Raw genomic sequence first — 21,430 nt, 5'->3', positions numbered from 1 at the left:
TTAGTTAGTCCTGTAGAAGTGTGAACATGAGAAAACCACGTGGCGTTGGAGGACACAACCGCGCTTGCAAAATCCAACTGGTACGGTACCTGAGTGTACTATGATCCCTTTATATTTATATTAAAGAATGAACTGTGAGACTGGAAGTCTTTAGCTTGGACAGGTGTTCCTAACCTGTCCTTGGAAGAGGTGGAAACCACTTTTATGTGCACAAGGCCAGTTGTAACCCCTTGGGTGGAGCCCAGACTCCCAAGACCTCTGTGAGGGAGGTGCTGATTGGCAGTGGGCGGCAACTTTTTGCAAACATCTCCACTGGTTACAACAGGCACCTCTCAAGGCCTCCGGGACAGCTTTGTGAAGAAGGAGAGGGAACTACAGGGTGAGTAGGTTCCTTACCCTCTTCACACGACCTTGGTTGACCCTTCTCGGATTTTTCCCCAGCCTTTTTTGTTGACCTACCACTTGCCCTGAGGAAAGCATTCTGGTGTTTTTGGACCACTCCCCGTGTACCCCCCACCCTCCCATAACCCACTGAGATGGTCTAGGTCAGCCTCTTCTGCCCCCTTCCCAGGGTCCTTTCAACCCCACCACTCTGCTGACTCTGCTCCTCTTGCCCACAGGTGGCTGTCAGGACCTGCCCCATGTCCTCTACACCCAACTCTTGCACTTGCCCAGCCTGCAGTGCAGTGAGCTAAGACCAGCATCTGTGCGAACCTTTACTGTGAAAATGTCACAGCCCGACCTGGTGGTCAGGGAACCCTGAGGCGTCCTGGTGCCGGAGGCCACTTTGAGGGTCTCCGCGGACCCTCTGTAGCTGTCCTCCCACCTCATGAAGGAGTTCATTCCCAGCAGTGGGCAAAAGGAACTCCTCTACTGGGCTTGGGCCCTCTAGGCCCCCTTGCTGCTCACCCTGGTTCCCAGCATCTCCTCAGCCCTGTTCCCACTTCTGCAACCCTCAGTCCCAGGTGAGTGTCCAGGGTAGAGAAGGACAAGGAGATACCGCCCAGCTCCTCCTTCAGCCACCCGTCTACCAAGGGCTCACCAAGTGGACACCAAAAAAGCGTGATTTGTTAGAAGGGCCTTGGGACAGGAGGGGGAAGAACGTGCCAAGTGTAGGGAACAACAAATACAAACAGAGGCCTCAAAGTGTTGTGCATGCTGGGGAATGAGTGTACAGCGGACCTCCGAGGTGGGTTGGGAGACGCCGCTGATACGATCAGGTAGCCCACAGTCTGTCGCCAAAGAGCTTGGGGTGGTGGGGAGCCGTGTAAATTGTGGGGTGGTTTACACAATGCTGGTGGGAGATGCAGATGGGTTAGAGGGAGCAAGGGTGGGGGCTGGGAGGCCATCAGGGCTGTTGGGTTTGTGCAGTACCCGGAGCGGTCTGGGCCTGAACCTGGGGAGAAGCCCACACCCTCGACACTTTAACGTCTGGGTGTCTGTTGGCCTGAGCAAGGACCTGAGGGAAAGCAGGGCGTCGGCGGCTCCCTGTCCCCCTCCCCTGCAGCAATCCCACGACACCTGGTCTGGAACCAGTGGCAACATTGCTGCCCACTCCCCGTGGCCCCATGCCCTAGAAGGAGCCAGGCCTCTAGGCAAGAGGCTCTGGCTGAGCATAGGACCCCGGCCTCCATAGGCCCGAACAGCAGCACCTACCTCCCCTCTTACAGGCTTCCTGGAGCCTCATCAGGTAGCTCCAGCCAATACACAGCCCAGACCAGCATGGTAAGTGGGGCCCAGAGAGGCTGGGACCTGGGATGAGGGCCTGGCCTCTGCGTCCCTGTTCCTCTTCCCACGGGCTATCCCATCCACCCCCTGTGAAGCCCCAATACCTATCCCACTGGTTCTCCAGGCAACGAGGGAAGAGCAAGGGAGCCCAAGCCTCCATTTCCCTGGGCTCCAGGGACCTCTTAAGGGTCCACTCCCTCCCTATACACAAACAGACACAGTGGCCACAATGGGGGTATATGGTCTGATTTCTGACCTTCCCCAGACACCATCTCCCCATTTTTATCTGCTTGTGGGAGATGTTCCAGGAGCCATCTGGCTACCCTATACTCCTGCTTGGGTGTGCTCTCCAGCCTGCAGTGTTCCCTGGCTCGTGAGGGCCTTTGACTACATGCTCAGGGGCAAAGGAGGGCAAGATAGGGGGATCCCTGAGGGTGGAGACAGACCAGGATGACCCTGGGACCTGTGATGCTAGCAATACTCAGTCATGGTCCTCTTCCTGTGCAGGGCAGGGCAGGCCTCACGAAGCCTCTTTAAAGGATTCACTAGATTCTCTATTGAGGTTTGATTTAGTGAATTTCTTTACCCTTTAGTATAAGGTGACTATCTGCCTAAGATTTAAACAGATCCATGGTGTGGTATTTGTAGCTTATAACAAGAAATGTATATTTGGTCTTCATCCTGTTCCTGGCACAGAGCTGCTAAATCCTGGAAGTTTCCTATTACGAAGGAAGGACAATAAAGGGTCTTTTGCTGTGTTAATATTGACTTGCCGAAAGCCTCTAGGTGACAAGGATGCAGGCCGGTAAGAATTCAGTGATTGGAGGGTGGGACTGGAAGTTCCTCCAGGGAGGGGAGAGGGTCCATCCATCCCCGGCGGCCAATGAGTTAAGCAACCGAGCGTGCGTGTGTCATGAAGCCTCTGCAAAACCCCAAAGGAAGCCTCTGCAAAACCCCAAAGGACGGGGTTGGGGGAGCCTCAGGGTTGGTGAACTCGTAGGGATTTGGGGAGAATGGTGCTCCTGGAGGGCACGGAAGTCCTGTGCCCTTCCCACACATACCTCACCCTCAGCATCTCTTTTATTTTTTAATGCTTATTATTTTAAAAGAGAGAGAGCGGGAGCAGTGGCCCTTCAGTTCTTGGCTTTTCCACAGAGGCTGTAGGAGATGTAGGTCATAAGAACTCCCCCTCCCAATCTCTGATCTCCCCTGATGTCCCTACCACCTGAGCGGTACTTAGGTTGACTGTCCCCTCCTTGCTGGCTCTGGGTCCCGGGATAGGTCCTGAGGAAGCTCTGTAGGGAGAAGGTGCAGTGGCTCAGGTGGTACAACCACCATGCCCTTGGTCCAGCAGGCCAATTGCGCCCCCACACCCAGTATGGAGCTGCGGGGGGAGGGGGGACAGGGCTTTCAGAGGGTCCTGCTTGGGGGAGGAGGGCTTTAACCGGGAAGGGGGCCTGAGAGGTCCAGTTAACGGATTTCCTCATCCATTCCCCTTTCTGGGAGGCCCCCAGAACATGGTCTAGGGAGCCCTACAGTGCTTCAGTAGCAGAGCCCAAGGGGAAGCAGCAGGATGGGTGTGGGAAGGGGTGGAGCGGGCAATGAGGTCTGAGATTCCAGCTTTTTTCCCCAACTGGTGCTTCTGGAGGGCTGCCGTCCCCACATGCCCCATGAGTGGGTTCCCTGGCCAGACCAGGATCTGGGTAGACTCCAGGGCTCCTGCTTGTTACAAGGGGGTCAGACGCTGAAAATGGAGTTCTGACCTCGGAGGCACTGAGGAGCGTGAGAAGGCCGTGGAGGCAGGCCTTTATCTTTCTAGTTTTCCCCCCATCTCCTCTCTCTCCTCTGTTGGCTAACCCGAAGAAATTCCCCCAGGGGGAGGCGGGAGGGGTCTTATCATGCAGATTACCTCACCCTCCTTTGTAGGCCGGAGAGGGCCCTTGTGACAAACTGCCTTGTCGGACGGACCAGTTAAGACTACATTTCTGGGAGAGGTTGAAACTGCAATTAGGTTAGGTATGAAGCCCAGGTTTGTGACTCGGCCTGACATAAGTAATCCCATCTTGGGCCTTGGTTTTCCTTTCGAAAAGTCCCTTGCCTGGTCTCCCTTACAGACGTTGATGTGGGAAACAAAAGCAGAAGAAAATGGCAGATAGAATTAAATTTCCTAATAACCTGCAGCCCATTGACAAATACTTGAGGCTGGCAGAGTAAAACGTTTCTCCAGGAACTCCCTACAGTCTCAATGCTGATGGCTTTGCTAGAATGAAAACAACCTTCTCTCCACAGGCAAGGCCGCCAATATCCTGTGAGCCTTCTTTAGCATATGAAAGTCTCACTAGAAACTTCCCCTGGACTTTACCTCCCCCAGCTCCATAGTATATATAACCAGTGTCTCTTCATGGTCCCAGGGCAGCTCTTCCTGCCCACGGGTTCTGTCCCCGTGCTTTAATCAAATCACCTTTCTTGCACCAAAGATGTCTTCAAGAATTCTTTCTTGGCTGTTGGCTCCAACCCCATGAACCCCACTGTCACCCCAAAAACCTCATCAGATGTGTCCAAGAAACTGGAAACATGGATTCTAAAGTCCCTTTCAGGGGTGCCTGGCTGGCTCAGTCAGTAGAGCCTGTGACTCGATCTCTGGGCGGTGAGTTCAAGCCCCACATTGGGGGTAGAGATTACTTTGAAAATGAATGAATGAATACAACAAAGTCCCTTTCAGCATTTGTATTCTCTGAGCAGGGTTATTATGTAATCTGGTATTCTAGAGTGCAGATTGACCTGGAGGGGAGGGAGACAACAGGCAAGATCAGTCAGGAGGCTGTGGCAGGGCCCTCAGGAGAGATAAGTGCTGACTGGAGGTGATAAGAGTGGGAAGGAAAGCATAAAAGCAAAACAGAGTGATTTTTCTCAGAGAACCAGCCTTTGAAGTAGGATTACCAGATAAAATACTTCTATTGAAAAATTATTTTTTTATCTGAAATTCACATTTACCTAGTGTCCCGGGGCTTTTTGATTGTTGTTTTCCAAATTTCACAACCCTACTTCAAAAATGTACCTGAAGGGACTGTGACCTAACTTGGGGGCTTCTTGTAGAGACATTGAGCCACCAACCTCCTTTCCCAGCCCCGGCCAGCCCTTTTCTCTCTCTCTACAGCACAGGCCTCAAGGATGTGGCCTTTCTCCCTTTCCTCCTCAACACTGTCCTCACTCCCTCCATCCCCTGGGCTCCTCCTCACAAGGCCTGACTCTGGGGCAGGCTGCAGGTACCAGAGTTACCCCTTCCCATCGCTTACTCCCATAATAAGCCTGCAGCCTCTCCTGAGACTTTCAGCTCTGATCACTAGAGGGAAAGCTACAGGAAGACAAAGACAACACGACAAAAAGTGTACAAGGCTTTAAAAGGGATCACACTTGGGGCCTCGGGTTTTCAGCTGTGGACCACCACTCCTCCACAGCGATTTAAACACCTCCTCTTTTGTTCCTGAGGAGGAAGCTCGAGGCTGAACATTCTGGTGCCATCTATGTCTGGGGACCCCTTTGCCGTCCAAGAGCACTTCTGCACTCACTGCACCCCACGGCCCACAGGACTGCGAGCCGCTGGAACGCACTGGAGCTTAAGAGACTGGGCCTCATGTTGAGAATTCAAGACATGTATGTAAACTCTCTGGAAAGGCATGAAAAATGCAACAAAACTAAGGAAGCTTTTTAAGGGAAGGAAAAAACACAGGTGCCTGGATGGCTCAGTTGGTTAAGTGTCTGACTTAGCTCAGGTCATGATCCCATGGCTCATGGGTTCAAGCCCTACGTCGGGCTCTGTGCTGACAGCTCAGAGCCTGGAGCCTGCGTCAGATTCCGTGTTTCCCTCTGTCTCTCTGCCCTGCCTCCACTGTCATTCTGTTTCTCTCTCTCTCAAAAATAGAGAAACATTAAACAAAATTCGGGGGGGGGGGTGGCTTCCGGGGGGCTCAGTTGGTTAAGTGTCCGACTTCAGCTCGGGTCATGATCTCACAGCTTGTGAGTTCAAGCCCTGCATCAGGCTCTGTGCTGACAGCTCCAAGTCTGGAGCCTGCTTGGGATTCTTTGTCTTCCTCTCTCTGCCCCTCCCCCGCTCTCTCTCTCCCAAAAATAAACACTAAAAAAAATTTGGCGGGGGGGGGGGGGGGCTGCCTGGGTGGCTCAGTGGGTTAAGCATCTGACTTCAGCTCAGGTCATGATCTCACGGTTCATGGGTTCAAGCCCTGCATCAGGCTCTGTGCTGACAGCTCAGAGCCTGGAGCCTGCTTCGGATTCTGTGTCTCCCTCTCTCTCTGCCCCTCCCCTGCTTGCTCTCTCTCGAAAATAAATAAAAACATTTAAAAATTTTTTTTTAATATGAAAACACATGTAGGCTTTAAATTTTGCTTTACTGTGGCAAAATGCACATAAAATTTACCACTGTCGTTGTTTTTCGAGAGAGAGCAAGTGGGGGAGGGGCAGGGAGAGAGAGAGAGAGAGAGAGAGAGAGAGAGAGAGAGGCGAGAATCCCAAGCAGGCTCCTCACTGTCCATGCAGAGCCCAATGTGGGGTTCAGTCTCATGAATCATGAAATCATAACCTGAGCTGAAGTCAAGGTGCTTAACCAACTGAGGCACCCAGGAGCACCCACTTTCACCATTTTTAAGTGTACTTGTCGGTGGCATTAAGTAAGTTCATCACCATTACTCCTCTTTAGAGCTTTTTTATCATCCCATACCGAGACTCTACCCATGAAACAGTAACTCCTCATTCACCTTTCCTTCCGGCCCCTGCAACACTGTGCTGATAGAGAAGAAACCACACTTTATGTCCATGAATTGGACTGCTCTGGGCACTTTCTGTAGTAACCAGGCAGTAGGTGTCTTCGTTTCTGGCTCGTTTTTCCCAGCGTGATGTCTCCAAGGGTCCCCCTCTGGGAGCACGTGCCAGAACTCCATCCCTTTAGGCACCGGGTGGCTCGGTTGGTTGGTTAAGCATCAGACTCGATCTCGACTCAAGTCACAGACTCAAGTCACAACCTCATGGTTTGTCGAGTTCAAGCCCGGTGTCAAGCTCTGTGCTGACAGTGCGAGGCCTGCTTAGGATTCATTCTCAAAATAAATACATAACCTCTAAAAAAAAAAAAAAAAAAATCATTCCCTTTGAGACTTGATAGTGTTCTGTGCAGTTTTTTTGGTTTGTTTTTTTATGTTTATTCTGAGAGAGAGAGTGAGCAGGGAAGGGGCAGAGAGAGAGAATCCCAAGCAGGTTCCGTGCTGTCGGCACAGAGCCTGATCGAGCCAGCCAGGCGCCCCATTCCTACAGTTTTATACATACCGTAGTGCCCTTAAAAAAATACACTCTCAAATTTAGAAACAGGAACCTATACTAGGAATACAATCTGGTTTTCTCATCAAATGAACAGGAGAGGGCTATGCACAACTGACGAGACGAGCATTTATTTTCCACCTTTGCAGAAAACCAAAGATAGGCGCCCCCAAAATGGTTCCTCCCAGCCCGCGGAAGTCCGGAGACCCACCCGCCAACAGCACCCTCCGGGGCCTCCGAGGACCTACAGCTCCGCCTAACCGCCGGCAGTGGCGGAGACTCGGTTTCCCAGAAGCCCCCCGGCTGGGTCCCGCCCACAGCTCTGCCGGGCGCCCCCTGGCGGCGCGCTTCAGCTCCGCTCCAGTTCCCGGCGGCCCGCGCGGCACGTTCTCGGCGGAAGGGCTGCTGGCGATGGCTGGGGCTGGTTCTGCCGCTGTGTCCGGGGCAGGGACCCCCGTGGCGGGTCCCGCAGGCCGCGATCTCTTCGCCGAGGGGCTCCTCGAGTTCCTGCGACCGGCTGTGCAGCAGCTGGACTCTCACGTCCACGCTGTCAGGTCCGAGAGGGAAGGGAGGGGTGGGGCCTCTTGGTTTGGCTGTGGGAGGCAGGGGGCGCCGGGAAGGGGCGGGGCCAGGTCCGGAAGGGGCGGGGCTGGCTTGGCTCAGGTCTCGGGAAGCCCTTCGGGGAGTCGGCTCTTTGAGTCCCATGAACTGACCGCGTAGGCCTCGTAACTCTTTGCAGAGAGAGCCAGGTAGAGCTCCGGGAGCAAATTGACAACTTGGCTACTGGTGAGTAAGCATCCCTGCATTCCCGCGATCCTGCAGCTCGCTTTTAGGACCTCGTGTCTAGCCCACCTCCGGGTGGGTTTGTGTCGTGTGCTTCCAGGACATCAGGGCTCCAGTGATTCCTGCTTCCCTAAGTTTCTAGTGACCGGCCCATGTGGGTGCAGGCCTGCCTTCCCCAAGAACGAGGAGCCATTAGGTGTTAGTTTGCAGCTTACTTCCATCCCCCAGAGCTGTGCCGAATCAACGAGGATCAGAAAGTGGCCCTGGATCTCGACCCCTATGTCAAGAAGCTGCTTAATGCCCGGCGACGAGTTGTCTTGGTCAACAACATTCTGCAGAATGCGCAGGTAAAGGAATTCCCTGTGAACAGTGATCCTTTAGAAGTCCTCAGGGTATTCTCATTTTCAAGGGATGACCATAAAAGTCACTGTGATTTTTAGTCTTTGGGGAAAGACAGTTGTCAACCAGTGTCAGCCATAATAGATCTTATCATCGTCATTCTCCATACCCAGCTGCCCTCACTTAATGTTCTTCGCACCTTAGAGGACTTACATCAAGAGGGAGCGAGGCCAGGGTATTTTCCCGCATCTAGCAGACAGGGCGTTCTAAAGCTTTACATGGAGCAGTTAGGATTCCAAATCTTGTCTTGTAGGAACGGCTGAGGCGACTAAACCACAGTGTTGCCAAGGAAACAGCCCGCAGGAGGGCAATGCTGGATTCAGGAGTTTACCCTTCTGGTTCCCCGAGCAAGTGAACAGGCCAGAAGATGGGGCTCATGCCTGGCCCCATAATAGCACAAGTACTCTTCCCCAGATGCCTTGCTTCCTCCAGGAACTCCCTGTAGACCTTGGGACATCCAACAGGCAGCCCAGTTGTTTCTGTCTGAAGCACTTAAGTCTTACCCACTTATATGGGGCCCAAAGAAACCTGTGTACAGCAGGACTAATGATCCCAAAGGATTTATTATGGCTCTTGCTTCCAAGAATGGGCTGAGGACTCTACCTTTTTAAAACCTACATTCTCAAGGCCCAGCTCCTCTACCTTCAAGCCTAGTTAATGAGGGGCTTCCTCCATTGCATGTCTTCTACCTGTGACTTGTTTTCTTTTGTTTACACTGAGGATTTGAAGGGCAGGCAAAGTCAAGGTAATGACCTCTGTCTACCCTCTTTTGTTGATTGCACTGGGCTTGAATACAGTAGCAGTATTGGTAGAACCATTTCATTCAATAAATGCTTAAACAGTGTTCTAGTTTACTCTGGTATATGGAAAGGTTCCAAGAATCTTTGTAGAAACTTTAATTCAGATACAGCTTAAATTGTGATCTAGTGTTTACAGTGAGAAGACTCAAATACCACTTTCATTGAAAAGTACAGAAAGCAAAAAAGGTTGCCAGATGCCAAGGAAAAACGAGCAAGAGCCCTACGAGGAAGTACTTTAATCACTTTTCTCAGAAAAAAAAAAATTCCAGACACTAACAGTTCACAACATTTCAACAACAAAGTACTGTTTGAGGGAGGTTTCCAGGACCTGGGGACTCTGAAGTCTTAGGAAGAAAAGCTGGTCTCCTGCTTCACTATAGATGGATGGCATAGGTCGTAAATGGGAGACTTCTGGCTGTTGAGCCAAGTGGAACCCAGTGGAATGACACTTCCTTCTATAGTTTCTTTTCCTTCCTGTCTCCCTTTTCCCTCAGAAATGCCACCACGTGAAGTCCAGCAGCAGTTAGCTTGGGCTCCAGTCTTCACCTTGGACAAGAAAGGGGATGAAGATAGGAAGGAAGGTCACTCCTGAGTCTCCATGCTTTCCTCTTCCTCTCCTTGAGGTGGTTCTTCCGTATTCTCCTCCTCTTCTTCTCCTTCCTTCTTCTCTGGTGGCTTCTCATAAGCCTTTTCTGAAGGTGTCACTATCACCCCATCCCAGGTAGAGATTTCAGAAGCAAGATCTGGAAAAAAAAAAACGATTTCAGGCAACTAGCCCAGCATACAAGTCCTAACCTACACAGTAGAAATAGTAACACATCTGAATAGTGTAGAGCTTTGTAGAGTAGAGTACCATAAAGATCCCCTGACCCACAACGATCACTCACAGCTGGCATCACCCTCCTGGCCGAGAATCTTCCGAAAGCCACCATGTGAGAGGATTCGGACCAGAGTCTGAGCTGTGTAGCATACCATGTCCTAAAGGAGAGCAGAGTGAGAGTAAACTAGAAAGGGGAGTTAAAGTACCGTATCTGATGAGTATTCTCATGAAAACAGTTGAGGACAACTTTAATTTCAAGACCAAAGTTTGTGAGAACCCCCAAATCCCTGACCCCTAAAGACCACATTGCCTTTGCCTTCTGATCTGGAGTATTCAAGAGTAGGACACAACACGCAATTGCAGAGCTGACCCCATACCTGTTGTTCCAGAGTCATGACTGTGTGTACTCTGAAGTTGCCACTCTCACAGGGGTCAGTGATCCCCACTGACCCTGGCAGGAACAGTCCTGCAGCCAGGATCTGTAAGCAACGTCTGAAGCACACGAGAACGTTTAAAAAAAAAACACACAAGACCTCTTACACCCAGCCCCAAACCCAAAGAAGCATGCTGTACCTGTATGCCACGTTTAGGGCCAAAGGCTGTCTGGTGGGATTGTTCATCACAGCATAGTGCCCCTGGAAAATAATCAACATGGTAGGCGTGCCATAAACTTGACAATTCTAGCCAAACAAACTGAAACCTCAAATATTCACAAAACAGATTACTGAAGTCTAAGTAAAATGTTCATATTCAGAAGCAGTTCTGAAACTAGCTGCTCATTCACTGATTTCTCATTATCTCATTACTAAAATTACATCAGTAACAAAGAGGAATAGGGACAGTAAAATTACTCATTCAACTGAAACTCTAAAAACCCAACGAAGTAATAAACACCATGTATTTACTGAATTATTGCCCACCATGACACTGATTTTCAGCTTCACCAAATTTCCGATCCTGGTCGGTTTCAGAATAACTGCTGTTAAATAGAGGTGACCAGGAACTCCAACTGCCCTTTACTTACAAGTAAGTCAAGGATCCAGGGTGTGAGGGGCTCAAAGCCAGGAAAACGAATTCTCAGGTCCTTCAACAGTCTGATGAGAACTTTAACTCTGAAAGTAAGAGGAACCCAGCAATTAAAATAACATCACGTACTTCCATCCCTGAGGTACAGAGCTGTTGTTATTTCTAAAACTACACATTTTGTTTCTCTCGATCTAAATTTGCTTACTTAGGGGCACCCGGGTGGCTTAGTTAAGTGTCTGACTTCAGCTCAGGTCATGATCCTACAGTTCATGGGTTCAAACCCCACATCAGGCTCTGTGCTGACAGCCCGGAGCCTGAAGCCTGCTTTGGATTCTGTGTCTCCCTCTCTCTCTCTGCCCCTTCCCCACTCACTGGCATGCTCTCTCTCAAATGAATGTTAAACAAAAAAACCTTTTAATTTGCTTACATAAGGTGTATTTAAAAAAAAAAAAAAAGAAAGAAACCTGGCCAATTATAGCCAAAGAGTTTTAACAGCGGAAGTATGGAGGTATCCTGCTATTCAGTATAATTAGAATAATTAGGTTATTTAAACTCAAATAGCAAGGAACTCACGTGGACTGAGAAGCATTTTCCTCAAACCAGCGGGCATGTCTGATGGCTGCTAAGGCACTCTGCAACACCTTGATGTCCACTACAAGACCAGCAGAACAGGCCACAATGAAACACTCCTGTTACTAAGCAAGCAATTCAGCCTCCTTGTAATTTCTTAAACCACCCCAGGTTCCTCAGACCAGCAAATCACTTGTCCAGAAATCACTATTCCTCCCCTACACCAAATCTGTAAGCACGCAAGATCCACAACTTTCTCCAAGAGCCCATTCCCTCCATAAATACTGTCCTCCAATCCACTTGCTTTCTTGGCCATCCTGTCTGACAGTTTCACTAGCAAGCTAGTAAAACTGTCTCCAAATTACAGAGGGAGATAGTGAAGTTTGGGGGTCAACTTAGGTCCAGAAGGTTTCACATGGAATAGCAACTAGCTAAACACTCAGCAGCAACCTTGTCTTATACCATATTTTGAATTTCTCCCAAGTATCCCAGAAATGGAAAAAAAGGACGAACAGTGGAGTTCTGGGTCCAGTTTTCGGAGATTGGGTGGCACTGTTGTAATGAGAATCTTCACTGTAGCATCAGAGGAACTGATCTCGAAACCAGTTTCATTGGTCAGCATGGTCAAAACTGAAAGAAAATCAAAACCTGTAATGCCCCCATCTCCCTTAGATGACCAGAGGTAAATATAGGGTTGAAGTAGGAGAGCAGATAGGTTTCTAAAAACAGCAAGAGTCCAGAATGAGGATTCAAAACACTTTTATAAGAAAGAGATGGGGCACCTGGCTGGCTCAGTTGGAAGAGCATGGGACACTTGACCTCTGGGGCACGAGTTCAAGCCCCACACTGGGTGCAGAGATTACTTAAATATAAACTTCAGAAAAATAAATAAATAAAAGTAACGGAGATGAACTGGGTATCAGACACTGGAGATCACTGCAAAAACTTCCGCAACATAGAACTCTGCATTCAAGAGGCGGCTGGCTCAGAATGGGTGGCTCAGTCAGTTAAGCACCAACTTCAGCTCAGGTCATGATTTCGCTGTTGGTGAGTTCAAGCTCCACATTGGGCTCTCTGCTGTCAGTGCACACACAGCCTGCTTTGGATCCTCTGTCTCCCTCTCTCTCTGCCCCGCCCCTCAAAAATAAACAGTAACAAAAAAAATCTCTGCATTCACTCTTCTTTCTAGCCTGACCTTTGTTAAAAGTGTAGTTGTCATTATTGACCTGGCTCCTGCTGAATACATGTCCAACGACAAACTCAAACCAACCTTCAGAAGGATCTTGTGCTCTTAGGCTTTCCACAACTTTGTTCCCTAGGGCAGCAACAGCTTCCACTAGATTGAGAGAAAAGGAGACCATGAGCAATGTAATTATTCACATACTTTCTGTACATCTCTATGATATTCCACGCCGATTTGTGCCCCATGTACAAGGCTGGAGCAAGGGCAAGCAACAGAATAAACACTTTTACAAGGGAAAGCTAACACTTGAACAGAGAAACAGGAAGTCTCAGGGAATAGGCCACCTCCTATACCCACATCCTTTTATAGGAGAGTTTCTTGTCAGTGGCACTAATGCCATGTGGGGCTGGAGGTAAGGCACACCCTGTGCACTGCAGGGTACTCAGTGGCATCCCCGACCTCCACTCCTTTGATGCCAGGAGCCCCAAATGTCTCCAGACACTGCCAGATGTCCCATGAGGAACAAAACCACCCCCTGTTGAGAAACGCTGCCCTGTAGTAACTGGCCATACATTCTTGCAGACACACAGCCCAGACTTTGTCCTTTATTACCCCAATATACATTTAAAAAAAATGAATTCCCCATTCGTTTTCCAAACAACTTTTCCTGCAAGAGATTTGGGCTTTAAAGATCCCTATGCCTCAAATGCAACTTTCTGCTCCTGTGGCCAGAAAGAGGTGCACTCACATGTTGGCAGAATCTTTAGGATTACCACCAGGTCGGCCACGTTGTGTCCGGTTGTCATTGTTCCCTTTTTATATGATCCCACTTGTCGGACTTCTTCAATTTGCTGTTGGAAAAGGGATTTCGGGGGGGGGGGGGGGATGTAGAAGTGAAAGATGGCCTAATTCCTCTCAGAAATCAATGACAACACAATTATTACCCAGAACTGGAAGTAGCAGAGATCAGATGATATCCCAAAACAACCACATGAAACGCCTGATGCAGTATGGCTAGCTGATAGCAGTAACACAAGTTTTATCCCTGAGATCACCACTAGTAGAAAGGAATCCCACTATACTTTCCTTTCCATTTCAAACTTGGCTTTGGAGATTAAGGAAACTTCCGCACAACCAAGGCTGCCCTTTTCTATGACTAAATCATTAAAGACTCACCACTTCAAACGTCCCTGGAGCCACAATCAAATTGTCAATCACATTGTTTATTTTTGTCACCAGGGAAAGGATAGAGGCCTAAAAAACAGCATAAAATAAAAAATGCCCTGAAGTGAAAAATTACAGGCAACTTTTCAGAGTTTGAGTATTTTCCCCTAATCCCTTCTAGACAAGCTGAAATACCTACACAGGGTTTTGAAAACACTCTGACCCTTCTGGCCTTGAATATGCCAGGAGAGTAACTTTTTGGCCCAAAGACAGAGTCCCCAGTGACAATATAAAAGCACATGTAATGCTTACACAATCCACCTGGCACTCTCCCTCTACCCACAAGGAGAAACGAGGCGAACAATTAAACCCTCTGTCAAGTTTAGGCTCTGGTAACAGGAACCTCACCACGGTTATTCACTTCTCTGGCTTTCTTGGAGAAATCCGAGGAGGAAAGCCAAAAGAATATACCTGTTCGGCAGAATTAGGAGCAAGGTCCTGATTCCTCTTCAGCAAGGCCTCACTGAAGGAAGTTTCATCAGGTGCTGGCTTGACCCGGGGGAAGGCCATTTCACACTACAGCAGAAAGAAACAAGGATACATTGTTTACCGAAAATAATGCATAGGATGGATCCTTTGCTCTGTTGCCACAACAGAAAAAAACTGCAAAGAGAAAATTCTACGCTTCTTTTTACTCCTTAAGATATTCAAACAAGGATACCCGCCACAAGGACTGGCCATAATGTAAGCTCTCAGCGCTTTTACACCAACAGACAAGCCAGAGACCCAGTTAACCTTTTAGAACAAAGATTACAATCCTGTTACTGCCAACAGGGGCCAAGCACTCACCAAATAGAAATCAAATGGAATATGTGGCACGAAGGGCCTGAACCTAAAACAAGAACAAGGCAGATCATTCGTCAGATGAAGTGGGGCCACACTCCTCAGCGGGGAGCTCGGGAGCTGGACCTCACAGAGGCGGGGCACCCAGCGCCCCCCAGACTGTAGCCGGGAGGACTGAAGCGCGGACCGAGCCGTGCACAGGTGCTAGGAACCGGCACTCACCCTCCTCCGGGGCCTCCTCTGGAACCAAAGCGCCCGCCACGACCACGGCCTCGGTCACCCCTACAAGGGCAGAGATTTAACTGGTGACCCCGCCGAAGGAGCCCGCAGGACACCGGCCGCTCTGACTCCCGCTTGCGCTTCTCGCTCCAGGTGCCCAGCGTCACCACACCGCGCCTCCTCCCTGGACGACTCAAGCACAACCCACAGCGAACAACGCCGGGCTGCAACACCGGGTCCCCGCGAGAAATGCCCCATCACCCCCGGGGCACGGCCCCCAGCACTCGAGGGACGAAAGCGGCTGCCCCTTTATCCACCGACGCGGTGGAGCCTTTACCCGCACACCCTCTATCCCCCGGACGTGGCGCGCCGGGTCCCCACGCCTCCAGAGCCCCCGACCGCCGCCGTCGCCCCGGCCGAGAGCTCTCGGGCTTCGGGCAGACCCCGGACGCGCGGCCCCGTCGGGAGCCCCGGCTCCTGTCGGCCCACCTTCCCGAAGTTTTCGGGGGAGCACCCTGAGCCTTCGCAGAGCAGCCCAGTGCCCTCACCTCATGGCGCCCTAAATCCCGAACAATGGAGTCCACGCCAACCGCCCCTCTCCTCGGAGGAGCAGAGGACCGGAGACGCGGCTCGCTGGCGCGTCCCAACAAGCTCTGCCGCGATTGGGCCGCGCCACACCCCGCCGCTAATGCCCATTGGTTTACTTTGGCAGACCGGCCTACAGACCAATAAAAAACGCCTGCTATGTCAGAAATTAGCCAATAAGAACAGATTTGCCAGTAGTGACTATTTTTGTAACCAGACACTAGGTGGCGCGGTGTAAAGAAGCCAGAAGAGATCTTTCTATATGATGCCAGAGCACCCTCACGCATAGTAGCAGAGTGGCGCAGCGGAAGCGTGCTGGGCCCATAACCCAGAGGTCGATGGATCGAAACCATCCTCTGCTACAGGGGCTTTCTTTTTTCTTCTTTTTCTGCGTTTTCCTCCTTCAGGACACTATTCGGAGTTCAATTTCTTTAGTACTTTTTGTTTTTTTTTCCTTTTCTTTTTTTCCTCCAGGACCCTATTTGGAGTTCAATTTTCTTCAGTACTTAAAATCGCCTTTCTGTTACTTTCTCCTTCCTCAAAAATGCAGCCTTTAAAACCTGTTTTTGCCATCAGCAAGTGAAACGGGAAAGGGAAGGACTTTAAGCAACACCACTCCTGGGTGGAGTTCACCGAAGGCTGGAAATTTACGGCAGGAGAAGCGGATTTGAGAAAAGGGCATATACTGACGGAACCAGAGAGAAAAGCACTGATGATAAGGGACTAGAAGTGAAACTGAGGCAGCCTTTGAAAGAGAGCTCAGAAAAAACGAGCAGGGGAAGTGAAAGGGAGCAGCCCTCGACCGCACATCCGCCGCCGCTCCCCTGTGGCCGCGTCTCCGCCGGGTCAGCGCGCTCCCGCCCGGCGAGCACGCGCACGCGCTGTCTTTGCGAGCCGACGGCGCGCGGCGCTGCTCCTGCGCTTCCGCGAGTCCTCGTTCTCCCGCTTCTTGTCTGCTCTTGTACTGATGAACGTGTATTTCCTTCCCCGCCTCTGTTAATTGGAAGTTACGCATTCTTTTAGCGGTTAGTCTAAAAATTACACCACACATCCTTGAGTTTGCAAAGTCTGGTTTTATGCAGTACTTATACCCTCCTCGTAAAAAATGCAGAGACAATGTAACTACATTTACCACCATCACTCCCCCCGGAATTAGTTGCTGTTGCTGTTGTGTAATTCTGATAAATACTTTACTGATGTATAATTTACTACAGCAAAATGCACAGATCTTAAGCTTTCCTCTCGATTAATTGAGTAATGTATTCTGTAACCATCACGCAGGTTAAGATAACATTTTCATCACTTAAAGTTCGCTCATACCCCTTTACCCTGCCCCTGGAGGGAATCACGATTTCCTATTTCTGTGAGCATGGATTAGTTTTGTCTGTTCTTGAACTTCACATCAATGGACTCATACTGTATGTACTCCCCCCCCTCCAGTTTCTCTTGCTTGACACGTTTCAAGATTCTCCACGTTTTTGCATTTATCAGCAATGTGTTTATTTTTATTTATGAGTAGCATTCCATTGCTTGAGTATATCCATTCTCTTGTGGAGCCATTATTCCCACTGGCTGAGACACACAGGAACACATTTTGGTTGTTTCTACTTTGAAGCCATTATGAATAAAGCTGCTATGAACCTTTTTTGTAGAAGATTTGTGTGGCCAGATACATTCGTTTCTCTTGGTAGGTGTACATGTGTACAGAATTTAAATTCTGTATTATTATTTTTTAAGCACACCTGGGTCTCAAATTCAGGACACCTCCCCCACCCCCTGATGAAGCGTCCCATGGCTCCACCGACTGAGCCAGCCCGGTGCCCCTTTCACCTTTGTTTCTGAAGGACATTTTCTCTGCATAGGGAACTCTAGCTTGGAGGTTATCTTCTTTCAGCACATTTATGGTATTATTTTGCTATCTTTGGCTTCCACTTTTGCTGTGGAAAAAGAATTGCCAACCTAATGGTTGCTCTTTTCAAAGTAATCAATCCTCCTTTTTTCCTATTTTATTTTTAAAAATTTTTAAAGTTTATTTATTTATTTGGAGAGAGAGAAACAGACCAGATGAGTGGGGGAAGGGCAAAGGTAGGGGGAGAGAGACCAAGCAGACTCCACGCTGCCCGTGTAGAGCCTGATGAGGGACTTGAATTCACAAACTGAGAGATCATGACCTGAGCTGAAGCCAAGAGCTGGCTGCTTAACCGACTGAGCTACCAAGACACCCTTTCCTATTTGAAAGATTTAGCCTTTGATTTAATTTCCCACTATTTCACCCCAATAGGTCCCAATATGGATGTTTTTAACCTCACTTGAAGTTTGTTGAACTTCTTGAATCTGTGGCTTAATGTATTCCATCTATTTTTTTAAGTTTCTCAGCCATAATCACTTCAAATATTGCTTCTACCCTGTTTTTTCCCCTCCTTTCGGGGCTCCAAATAAAGGTGTTAGATTTTTTCACAGTATCCTTTCTGTCTCTAACACTCTCTTATGTTTCCCATTTCTGTTTAACCTGTGCTTCACTGTTGGTAGTTTCTCCATTCTTTCTTCCAATGCATTCCTTGCTCCTCAGTTGAGTCTAACTGTTAAACTCATCGATTGATTCTTAATTTTATTCTTTGAATATCTTGGGTGTGAAGTTTCTATTTATTTCTGGTTTACCCAAGTCCAAGGTTTCCCCCAAGAGTGCAGCTTTCGGGACCCTAACCCAAAATAGGAAGGTGGCTTGCCAGGTTTCTCACCTTCAGGGACATTTGGACTACAATTTTTGTCTCACTTGCCCCACACAACGCATTTTCTGCCACCAATTCCAATCAGCAAATGACTCCAGGGCACAAGCAGTCTTACCATTGTCTCACCTCTCAGACTTCCTGTCTTTCACACCCTCAACACCAATAATTCTTCAATGTCTTTCAGTGTTTTGAGTTTTTAAAGCATTTCATCCAAAATTTTTAGTTGTCTTCAGCTCAGGGATCGGGCAGCTGTTTAGTCCACCATTGGAAACAGGGGCTCAATTACTAAATTCGATTTTGAGCATAGTCATTTCTCCTGAGTTTCACTCCACTAACCCAATGGCCCACTGGACACCTCCACTTGGGGATCTATAGGAGCCTCACACCCAATAAACTAAAATGGTTATCATTCCCTTGCGCTTGCTTAGGCAGCACATATCATAAAACTGTCATCACCCCTCAAAAACCTGCTTCTATAGCTCCTCAGCAAATGGGTCAGTGTTACCTAAACCTCGGTTATTTGTATACTGTCTTCTCGAAGTCCAATTGATTCTACTTATAAAATAGCTCTCTATAGTCAACAATACTGTATTATGCACGTAAAAAAGTTGTAAGTGGGATGCCTGGCTGGCTCATGGTAGCACATGTGACTTTTCCTCTTGGGGACGTGAGTTTGAGCCCCATGTTGGGAGTGAGCAGTTTACCTAAAAAAATAAAGGGGGCTTTTTTTTAGGTTTTTAAAAGGGTAGGTCTCGTGTTCTATACACACACACACACACACACACACACACACACACAAGAACACAATGAAATGTTTGGAGGTGATGGATATTACCTTGATATTGTGGTGATGGTTTCACAGGTATATACATGTTCACACTCATCAATTGTATACATTAAATATGTACAGTTTATGCCATATCAATTATACCTCAATAAAACCGTCTTTTTAAAAGTTCCTTCCAACCCTCCAACCCTCCCCCTACATCTCAGGGATGCGAGAGAGGATCTAAGCAGCTGACTCTTGATCTCGGCTCAGGTCTTGATCTCAGTGTCATGTCTTCAAGCCGGCGTTGGGCTCTGCACTGGGTATGAAGCCTACTTTTTTTTTTTTTTTTTAACATTTATTTATTTTTGAGACAGAGAGAGACAGAGCATGAACGGGGGAGGAGCAGAGAGAGAGAGACAGACACAGAATCGGAAGCAGGCTCCAGGCTCTGAGCCATCAGCCCAGAGCCCCACGCGGGGCTCAAACTCACGGACTGAGAGATCGCGAGATCGCGACCTGAGCTGAAGTCGGACGCTTAACCGACTGAGCCACCCAGGCGCCCCTGAAGCCTACTTTAAAAAAAAAAAAGGAAAAAAAAAAAAAGTTCCCGCCCCCCCCCCCCCCCCAAAAAAAAAAGTTTCCCACTCTCCCATCTACCTCTGTAGCCTCTGGAGCTCCCCTGTAAAGGACAAACATATTATGCCTATTATGCAAAAGCTTTCATGACCTGCCTTCTGCTCCCCTTTCTGGCCTCTCCCCAGTCATTCCTAAATGCACACACTTTACATTATGGGCCAGGATCGAAAACATGAACTCCTACAGCAGCCAGGCTGGTAATGCAGACTAGGTAGGAACTATCATGGACTAGAGTCATCTCAAAGAAGGGCCGCAGGCAGGAGTCATCTATTGCTAACTATGATATTTCAAGATAGTGAGAAATCCAAATATTCGTGTGCCATCTGCCGATTTTTTTTTCGATATATATATATATATATATATATATATATATATATTTTTTTTTTTTTTTTTTTTTAAGAAAGCTGTTTGTCCAACATGGGGCTTAAACTCAGGACACGGAGATCAAGAGTTCCGCTCTGCCGAGTGAGCCAGTCGGGCGCACCCCGTCTGCTGCTTTTTAAGTGTCGGCAATGAAGGCAGATATAGAGAGCACGCACGCGGAACAAAACATCCCTGCCATCTGAAGTTGGTCTTTGCTCTAAGACCATCAGAAAAACTGGTCCTAAAATTCTCCAAAACTGCCAGGTATAGAGAATATACTGCTCTCTGCGCAGAATCCCTTGCTCATCATTCCACCCTTGCTGCATTATTTCTCTTTGGAGATTTTCCTGGCCCCGAAGCAAGCTTACGTCCTCAACTGGGGCTTTAGCAATCTCCCCAGCTTCTGTTGCGGTGCTCAGTCATGTTACGTGGTAGCTGTTGGTCCCAAGCACGGCTCCCCCAGGGCACGGCCTATGCACACCCAGCGCGTGGCGGGCGCACCGGGACAGCTGGCGGGTCGGGGACTGGAGAGGGTAGCGGCGCGGCGGCGTCAGTGACCCCTGCTGGCCACGAGAGGGCACACCGACCCCACGGCGCGGGGAAGGCGGCCCGCGCGGTCCAGTGCCCCCCAAACCCTCGCCCCATCCGACGCCCCCACCACCGGGTCCCTTCCAACACCGTCTCCCACCGCCGCCGCGAACCCACCTTCCAGGAGCGGCCCCGGGGTCACTGCCCTCCCTTCCCCCCACCCCAGCCACCAAACGCTCTTCTCCCCCTTCCTGCAGCCTTTTGGGAACTAAAAGGTTAACTCCGCCCTCCCCCTGGGCCCCTTTTCCGCACTAACCCGCTCAATCTGGAAGCTGGGACACGGAGGCGGTCCTGGGTGGACTGGGTCACGGGGACCCTGGGCTCCCTAGTTTAACGCCCTTTCCAGAAACCTGCCACCCTCCCGTCCACCCCCAGACGCACACACATCCGTAGGCTCACACCTTTTCTTGCCAAGATCCCGAACCAACGCAGCTCTCTTCCCCAAACGGAACCAGGTAGGGAGGGAGGAGGCGGGGCGCGAAAGCGTCCCGGCTGCCCCCACTCGAGTCGCCCTTCGGTCCTGCCCCCGACCCCAGCGAGCGAGCCCCTTCGCGGCGCGGCTCCCCGCAGGAGGAAGGCGCGGAGGGTCTCGGAACAGAGCGCGCGGGCAGGTCCGCAACTTCGGGGCGGGGACGAAGGAGTTAAAGGTCCGGGGCTGGCGCTCCCGTCGCCGAGTCTGGGAGGGGAAGCGGCGGGAGGAAGGGCCCGGAGCCTGGCTCGGGTCCTCCCCTGTCCCCCCCCTCCCCCCCGGCAGCCGGGGACTTGAGCCGGCCGGACGCCCCCGCTGGCACCCTCCCGGGGCGGGCGCCCAGGCGCGCACGAAAGCCCGCCGCTCCCCTTCCCCGGCTCGCGCCCTCGCCCACCCCCCTCCCCCGGGCGCTCTCGCTCCTTCCAACACGC

The 21,430-nt window shown here is 50.0% G+C and overlaps 2 protein-coding genes and 1 non-coding gene across 5 annotated transcripts; 2 read left to right on the top strand and 1 right to left on the bottom strand.

Annotated features, from left to right (window-relative positions):
- Positions 1-260: 260 nt before the first annotated feature.
- Positions 261-9,079, top strand: SNAPIN (SNAP associated protein). Of its 2 annotated transcripts, XM_040452895.1 has the most exons (6): positions 261-2,533; positions 3,655-4,994; positions 5,218-5,382; positions 7,203-7,607; positions 7,793-7,839; positions 7,972-8,177. In XM_040452895.1, the coding sequence occupies exons 2-6, from the start codon at positions 4,900-4,902 to the stop codon at positions 8,037-8,039; spliced, it is 780 nt and encodes a 259-aa protein (XP_040308829.1). In that variant the 5' UTR covers positions 261-2,533; positions 3,655-4,899; the 3' UTR covers positions 8,040-8,177. The 2 variants fall into 2 exon arrangements, with proteins under 2 accessions (XP_040308829.1, XP_040308828.1); XM_040452894.1 differs by lacking the exons at positions 261-2,533; positions 3,655-4,994 and adding an exon at positions 8,489-9,079 and having other exon boundaries at positions 5,228-5,382; positions 8,065-8,183.
- Positions 9,080-9,251: 172 nt separating this feature from the next.
- On the bottom strand, positions 9,252-15,527 carry ILF2 (interleukin enhancer binding factor 2). Of its 2 annotated transcripts, XM_040452891.1 has the most exons (14): positions 15,409-15,527; positions 14,864-14,923; positions 14,648-14,690; positions 14,270-14,374; positions 13,811-13,888; positions 13,383-13,485; positions 12,722-12,787; positions 11,965-12,081; positions 11,455-11,533; positions 10,880-10,967; positions 10,429-10,490; positions 10,233-10,347; positions 9,923-10,013; positions 9,252-9,778 (listed from the first exon to the last, which is right to left on the bottom strand). In XM_040452891.1, the coding sequence occupies exons 1-14, from the start codon at positions 15,411-15,413 to the stop codon at positions 9,618-9,620; spliced, it is 1,173 nt and encodes a 390-aa protein (XP_040308825.1). In that variant the 5' UTR covers positions 15,414-15,527; the 3' UTR covers positions 9,252-9,617. The 2 variants fall into 2 exon arrangements, with proteins under 2 accessions (XP_040308825.1, XP_040308826.1); XM_040452892.1 differs by lacking the exon at positions 13,811-13,888.
- A 208-nt stretch (positions 15,528-15,735) lies between these two features.
- Positions 15,736-15,807, top strand: TRNAM-CAU (transfer RNA methionine (anticodon CAU)). Its single transcript has one exon. It is a non-coding gene; the product is annotated as a tRNA-Met (tRNA).
- Positions 15,808-21,430: the final 5,623 nt, after the last annotated feature.

The sequence above is a fragment of the Herpailurus yagouaroundi genome, unplaced genomic scaffold, assembly GCF_014898765.1.
Source record: "Herpailurus yagouaroundi ecotype Mexico unplaced genomic scaffold, PumYag 207, whole genome shotgun sequence".
NCBI classification, from domain to species: Eukaryota; Metazoa; Chordata; class Mammalia; order Carnivora; family Felidae; genus Herpailurus; species Herpailurus yagouaroundi.
Note: the sequence above shows the minus strand (reverse complement) of the source record. Positions and strands in the feature narration are given on the sequence as shown.

Coding starts and splice junctions, on each gene's coding strand:
- SNAPIN (XM_040452895.1), top strand. CDS start 4,900: ATGTGGCCTTTCTCCCTTTCCTCCTCAACACTGTCCTCACTCCCTCCA. Junction 4,995..5,217: donor GACTCTGGGGCAGGCTGCAG/GTACCAGAGTTA, acceptor TTTGTTCCTGAG/GAGGAAGCTCGAGGCTGAAC. Junction 7,608..7,792: donor TCTCACGTCCACGCTGTCAG/GTCCGAGAGGGA, acceptor AACTCTTTGCAG/AGAGAGCCAGGTAGAGCTCC.
- ILF2 (XM_040452891.1), bottom strand. Junction 13,486..13,810: donor CTCCAGGGACGTTTGAAGTG/GTGAGTCTTTAA, acceptor CTTTTCCAACAG/CAAATTGAAGAAGTCCGACA. Junction 11,534..11,964: donor ACTGGACCCAGAACTCCACT/GTTCGTCCTTTT, acceptor CTGGTCTTGTAG/TGGACATCAAGGTGTTGCAG.